General features: G+C 39.1%; 1 protein-coding gene and 1 pseudogene across 2 annotated transcripts; both read left to right on the top strand.

Moving 5' to 3' along the window:
• Positions 1–326: 326 nt before the first annotated feature.
• LOC148583508 (lectin-domain containing receptor kinase VI.3-like) lies at positions 327–3,127 on the top strand. The gene is made up of 3 exons (XM_088511454.1): positions 327–950; positions 1,105–1,567; positions 2,211–3,127. The coding sequence occupies exons 1-3, from the start codon at positions 327–329 to the stop codon at positions 3,125–3,127; spliced, it is 2,004 nt and encodes a 667-aa protein (XP_088367580.1).
• A 1,272-nt stretch (positions 3,128–4,399) lies between these two features.
• Positions 4,400–7,351, top strand: LOC148583507 (ubiquitin-activating enzyme E1 1-like; annotated as a pseudogene). Its single transcript, XR_015909384.1, has 4 exons — positions 4,400–4,435; positions 4,524–5,392; positions 5,489–5,919; positions 6,518–7,351. The product of XR_015909384.1 is annotated as a ubiquitin-activating enzyme E1 1-like (transcript).
• Positions 7,352–7,584: the final 233 nt, after the last annotated feature.

Here is a 7,584-nt window from a genome sequence, read left to right as displayed (position 1 = left end):
GTGTTCATCTTCAACTCCTAAGGGCCAACCATCCGTCTTTTCGATCGACTTTTACTTTTCCAAGTCTCCCCATCTCTTGGAACTTGTTCTTATATATATATATATGTGTGTGTGTGTGTGTGTGGACGAGCTGTAATGAGTGCGACATGTAAAATAGACATCATTGTGCATGCATGTCACCGGTGTTCATCTTCAACTCCTAAGGGCCAACCATCCGTCTTTTCAATCGACTTTTACTTTTCCAAGTCTCCCCATCTCTTGGAACTTGTTCTTATAAGTTGTGAGATTACTTCTTTTGCTTTTCCTCTTACAATCATTCGATCCCTATGGCTGCTGCAGTAGCAATATTTTCTTTTGCTTTCCTTCTCCTGTTTCCTCTTGTTGCTCAATCTCAACAAGTTGAATTCATCTATACCGGATTCAACGGCAGTGAAACAAATATTACCACAGAGGAAGCCACATTTATCAAGCCCAGTGGTGCGCTTAGGCTCACGAATTCATCACACAGTGTTGCAGGCCATGCATTCTATCACAAAAAAATTCAAATGAATGATCAAAATTTTTCTTTCAACACATCATTTGTTTTTGCTATAGTCCCCCCAAGCTCCGGCAAAGGTGGCTATGGCCTTGCTTTCATCTTATCTCCCTCCACCAAATTTCCTGGAGCTCAACCTGGGCATTACCTTGGGATTTTCAACGAGACCAACGATGGTGATGCTTCAAATCATATATTTGCAGTTGAATTTGATACGGTTAAAGGGTTCAAAGAGCCTTCAGACAGTGAAGGAAACCATGTGGGAGTCAACATCAATGGCATGACTTCAAATTTTACTAGACCAGCTTTTTACTTTGTCGACGGCGGTGAATCAAACACGGATGAAATTTTGCTGGAGAGCAGTGATCGAATCCAAGCCTGGATAGAATATGATGGCTTACAAAAAGTTGTGAAGGTAACGTTAAATTGCCACTTATCCCAAAACGTAAAATATTAAATTAAAATTAGAATATGTTTAAACTCAGAATTTCTACTTTTATATCATGTTAAATTTTCTTGCACCAATAGAAATGAATGAAAATTTAATCATTTAATTTATATTCTAACAGGTAACCATATCTCCTGCATTGAAACCAAAACCAACCAGACCCCTCATTTCCTTTCCCATCAATCTAACCCCATTTCTTAAGGAGATGATGTATGTTGGTTTCTCTGCAGCAACAGGAGAGAAATCAAGCTCTCATTACATTTTAGGATGGAGCTTTTCACAGAAAGGAGAAGCTCCGCCTCTAGATATCTCTCTGCTTCCCCTACCACCTCCAAGGGAGAAAAGTCCATCCTCTTTCAAGCCATTTACAATAGTCATTGCCTCTTTATCTGTTTTCACCTTCATTTTATTGGGACTTCTCTTCTCTCTTACCCTTTATAGAAAGTTGGCCCATCGTGAGAATCTTGAGGAGTGGGAGTTGGATTGCCCTCACAGGTTCATATACAGGGATCTTTATGCAGCTACCAAGGGTTTCAAACAGACTGAGGTGATTGGAGTTGGAGGCTTTGGTGCAGTCTACAAAGGTACCTTTTGTTTAAATAAATAAAAATTGTTAAATTTAATCATTTAAGTTCCTTTTGTTTCATCATAAAATGTTTTATGGAAATCGTTTTTCCAATTTTCCCGTGTTTGTCATGACTGAAAACATTTTCGGTTTATCGATCATAAAAAAAACCTTATTTAAATGATTTCTCTTTTTTAAAACTATAAATAATTTTTCGAGTTTGAGCTTTTTCTTCTTGCACACACTTTTTCTCATAGTTCAATCTCCGCTTTCATTGGAGTTCGTTAGAATTTGCCACTGACCACTGGAATTCGCCATCGACCGCGAATCGCCACCATCGGAGGTTGCTAGAATCCACCGGAGTTGCCATCAGTTTTCCACCCTTCGCTTATTTTCCGTATATACAAGGCAAATGCCGAAAAACATTTTCAAGAAAATTTTGAAAATTATTTTGTTGAAAAATATTTTTTAAAGGAAAACCTTTTACATCGAAACAATCAAAATTTTAATCAATACCTTCACACTTTTTCTCATATATGAGTCTAACAATTATGATATTTAACTGAAATTATAATAGATTGACGGAAACAGTATTTTAATTCAAGCTTTTACTTCTATATTAAATTACAGTTAATTTAATAATTTAATTTATATTTTTACAGGTATTTTACTCACTACCACCGGAAGTGAAGTTGCTGTGAAGAAGATAATGCGTAGCTCAACGCAAGGAACCAGAGAATTTGCAGCAGAGATTGAAAGCTTGGGAAGGTTAAGACACAAGAACCTGGTGAATCTCCAAGGATGGTGCAAGCACAAAAACGACCTCCTTATAGTGTATGATTATGTTCCAAACGGCAGCCTTGATTCTCTTATTTTCAAGCCCAAAAACAACCGCGTGATGCCTTGGAACACAAGATTCAACATCCTTAAAGGCGTCGCATGCGGATTACTCTATCTGCACGAAGAATGGGAGCAAGTTGTGATCCACCGAGACGTGAAGTCCAGCAATGTTTTGATAGATGCTGAGATGAATGCACGGCTAGGCGATTTCGGCCTTGCCAGGCTATATGATCACGAGAAACCATCGCACACCACCAATGTCGTCGGCACAATTGGGTACCTTGCGCCGGAATTGGCTCGCACCGGCAAGGCTTCGACAAGCTCCGATGTCTTTGCATATGGGATGTTGCTACTTGAAGTGGCTGCCGGGAGAAGACCGATTGACTCGAGCAGTTTCGTTCTCATCGACCATGTAATGGAGTGTCATCAGATGGGTCGGGTCGGGGAAGCGGTTGACCCGAAGTTGAACTCCGTTTATGTGATTGACGAGGTGGAGCTGGTTTTGGAACTGGGTCTTCTCTGTTCTCATTACCGGCCAGAAGCCCGACCGACGATGAGACAAGTGACGCGGTATCTCAGTCGGGATGACCCGCTTCCTACCATTGATGATTGGGGCTCCGTTGACTCTCAAAGCTTCAGCGAAATAAACTCGAGAATGTTGTTAGAAGCAGTTTCTTCTAATACCATCAAGTCTGCCAGTGGCAGCTTCTCCACCACTTCCATAAACACCGGCAGATAGTAGCTAAGAGCTAGCCATATTTTTTTGAGTTACAGTTAAATTACAATTTATTCCAACGACTTAAACTTGTAAAAAATATACATTTAATCATTTAATTATTATTTTAACACTTAATTCAAAAAGTATTTGTTTTTTAGCTTACAAGAAAATGTAACCATAAGATAATATATATATTGTTCATGCATGTATCTATAGTGAGCCATTTGACTGTAATCGGGGAATTTGAAGGCAGAAGAAAAATGGATGAAAAAGACATGAAAATAACTCAACAACCCACTCATCATCAGTCGATATGGATGCATTAGAATTAAAAAAGAATTCAGTACTGCACAGTTGAAGGTGACCTCCAATCTACTGATCTCATGCCCTCAACCGACACTAGAATTTCCCCCACTAAGTGTGGAATACGTTTAGTCTCGCAATCCACAATTTTAAAGTCGAATTGTAATTTTATCAAACGATTAACTACATTTTTTTTATTAATTATGGTTTGAAATTGTTATTTTTTCAAACACACGTTTTGCAACCGTCACTACGAAAAAAAAAAAAATCCCCTTGGTAGCATATAGCATACGCTGACAAATAGGTGTCAAGAACTGATTTTTCACGGTGTAAGGACGAACACCGAGAAAGCTTGAAGACCATTTTGGGCGTTGTTTTAAGGGCATTCCTTATAGGCTGAGAAATTTGAAGACAATTTTCGATGTATGCCGAGAAATTTGAATTTAAATATAGCAGCGTTTTCAAGAAAAATGCCGTTAATTGTATTAATAATTACAAAATTTGGTTATACTGGAATATAACCTGCTAATAAACCCAAATCACTTATACATCAATTTCACAAGTGAACTCCCCAATAAAGCAATCATGACCAATACATAAAAACAAGACCCAAAACCACATTAATCATATCGAAGCACAAAACTTGAAAGTGGAAAAGACTCTCCCCGTAGACTTTTCCCTTATTTAATTAGAAAAAAAATAAAAATAAAAAATAAAAATAAAGCACAAAACTTGAAAGAGTAAGCACAATCAACATTTCAACTTAAGATAAATCAATTGCAATGAAGAATAAAAGACCAAATAGGCTCCAAACAAATGCTCAATAATGATAAAAATAAGAGTCTTCCCGAATAAACAAACAAATGTGGAAAGAAGAATACTTATTTCTTAAAAAAAAGAAAAATAGATGAATAGTTATTTCTTGAGGAATTGAATGGTTTTTTTTATTTTTTTTATAGAAAAAAAACAAAAAAAAAAACAAAACCTTCTATGAATGACCAGCCATCCTGGCAGAACCATAAGGGGGTGATTTGCATATCAATTGTAACTCTTAATGTTGTTGAAGTTCTGAATGTTTATATGTTAACCCAATATTTTATGTTTTTTGGCACAGTTTTTCTACTTTGAATCAGTTGAGTCCCTTCCCACAGAACCCTTGCATCCTAGCGATCTGAAACCGTTAAGCAGTCGTTATGATGCACAGATTTCTGTGTTTGGCTCCAAGCTTCAGATGAACCTGGAGGATGCAAAAGTATTTATTGTAGGATTTGGTGCACTGGGGTGTGAATTTTTGAAGAATTTAGCTTTGATGGGGGTTTCTTGTGGTAAACAAGGGAAGTTAACAATCACAGATGATGATGTAATTGAGAAAAGTAACCTTACCAGGCAGTTTCTCTTCCGGGAATGGAATATTGGGCAGGCTAAGTCAACAGTCGCTGCTTCCGCTGCTGGTTTGATAAACCCTTGTCTCAACATTGAAGCACTGCAGAACCGTGAAAGGCCTGAGACACAGAATGTATTTGATGATGAATTCTGGGAGAATCTGAGTGTTGTTATCAATGCTCTTGACAATGTGACTGCTAGACTTTACATCGATCAAAGATGCTTATAATTTCAGAAGCCACTTTTGGAATCAGGAACGCTAGGTGCCTGTTGCAACACTCAGATGGTCATTCCTCACCTAACTGAAAATTATGGTGCCTCAAGAGACCCACCTGAAAAGCAAGCACCCGTGTGCACGGTTCACTCATTCCCTCACAATATAGACCACTGCTTGACATGGGCTCGATCTGAGTTTGAGGGTTTGCTTGAGAAAACACCAGCTGAAGTAAACTCTTATCTAGCCAACCCGAATGAGTACACATCTGCAATGAAGAATCCCGGTGATGCTCAGGCCAGGGACAACTTGGAACGTATTCTTGAATGCCTTGACAAGGAGAGATGTGAAACATTCCAAGACAGCATAAGCTGGGCTCGTCTGAAGTACTGTTTTTACTTATCGATTGCATTTATTAAGTTCACATTATATAGCATTTGTATTTTACTTCAGCTTCTGATGGCATGTGTTGATGAAACCAGGTTTGAAGACTACTTTGCTAACCGTGTGAAGCAGTGTTAACATACACTTTTCCTGAGGATGCCACAACCAGCAATGGAACACCATTCTGGTCTGCTCCCAAGCGTTTCCCTCGCCCACTGCGGTTTTCAGTTGATGATCCCAGTCACCTTTGTTTTATTATGGCAGCATACTACGTGCAGAGACATTTGGCATCGCAATTCCTGATTGGGTGAAGTCTCCTAGAAAGTTGGCTGATGCTGTTAACAAAGTGATGGTCCCTGATTTCCAGCCCAAGAAAGGTGTCAAGATTGTGACCGATGAGAAAGCTAGCAGCCTTTCCACTTCATCAATTGATGATGCTGCTGTTATTAATGAGTTCATCGTGAAGTTAGAACAGAGCCGGAATCAGATGTCGCCAGGTTTCAGGATGAACCCAATACAGTTTGAGAAGGTTAGCATTCCCCTTCTTTCTCTCCTCCCCCCTCCCCCTCTTCTCTTTCCCCCTCCCCACTACGAGGAGAATGCAGATTTGTAGTAAATATTTTTGGACTTAATTTCACGTGTTTCAGTTCTTAGGCTCGACTTAATTGATTTTTATTGATGAGATTTTTTTCTGGAATCTCAGTTTTATGGCTAAGCTTATTTAAAATCTTCCCAAACTTGGCTCGTGTTCTCAAGAAGTGTACCTATGAGTGGCCTAAGAGAAGTATTGCACCCTAGTGCTTGGTGCGCATGATGATAGGGAACCTTTTGCAAAACTATTTCTAAAGTCTCCAGAGGAAGTAAATGGACTTTCTTATATAGTGAGTAAATGGGCTGCTGTAGTTAGCCATGTTCATCCCACATTATCGAGCTACTGAAAATATAGTACTCTATTGTTGTTCATTTATAACTCACTCCATAATTTAGCATTTGAACAATGTTATTTCTGTTCATGTGTCTGTTGAAAGCTCAAAACACAGAATTTTGTTTGTAGGTCAGATAGATTTTTTAGGTTAGAATCATGCACTTAGTTTTTAATGCACTTCATATATTTTCTTGATGTCCAGGATGATGACACAAACTATCATATGGACCTAATAGCTGGACTTGCAAACATGAGGGCAAGGAACTATGGAATCCCTGAAGTTGACAAACTGAAGGCCAAGTTCATTGCAGGGAGGATCATCCCTGCAATTGCAACCTCCACTGCTATGGCGACAGGTCATGTCTGCTTGGAGCTATACAAAATTCTGGGTGGAGGGCACAAATTAGAGGACTACAGAAACACCTTTGCCAACCTAGCACTCCCTCTGTTCTCAATAGCCGAGCCTGTTCCTCCTAAGGTGATGGAGCACAAAGACATGAGCTGGACAGTGTGGGACAGATGGATTTTGAAGGGCAATCCAACTTTGAGAGAGCTTCTTCAATGGCTGAAAGACAAGGGCTTGAATGCGTACATCATCTCTTATGGGAGTTGCCTACTTTTTAACAGCATGTTCCCAAAGCATAGAGAACGCATGGATAAGAAGTTAGTGGATCTGGTTAGGGAAGTGGCCAAGGCAGTACTGCCTCCATATCGGCGGCACTTTGATGTCGTAGTGGCTTGTGAGGATGACGATGACAACGACGTCGATATCCCGCAGATTTCCGTTTACTTCAGGTAGGCATTTCTTACGCGGTTGGCCCAAAAAAACAGAAAAGAAAAGAAATTTAAGTCTTAGGATGACACCCTAAATCAGAACTTCAGTGATATGTATGGATGGTACCGAGTTATAAGTGATTGTGAAATATCAATATCGGTACTTTGCTTCTTTGAGGTTGAGCCACGATTGTTGTCATTCATTCTTTCCTCCTGTCATTGATCTACGAAAAAGTTTGAAGTCCGAGCCTATAATGAAAATAATGGGATGAGTCTGCAGGTGTTGTGTGCCAATTAGGGAATGAGCTCGTGTATTTTTCTTGCTCATCACATTTTTTTTTTGTTTTAGTGCAGATTCCTAATTTTCTGCTTCATCTTGGTCTCGACTCATTTTCCATTTTGGTACCAAACCTTTCAACAACTACCTTTTCCAAATTCTAATTACATATCAAAGCACTCAGGACAGTCCTTTCAGCCCATTTTATGGATTTTTTT

The sequence above is a fragment of the Corylus avellana genome, chromosome 10 (assembly GCF_965113065.1).
Source record: "Corylus avellana chromosome 10, dhCorAvel1.hap1.2, whole genome shotgun sequence".
NCBI lineage: Eukaryota > Viridiplantae > Streptophyta > Magnoliopsida > Fagales > Betulaceae > Corylus > Corylus avellana.
Note: the sequence above shows the minus strand (reverse complement) of the source record. Positions and strands in the feature narration are given on the sequence as shown.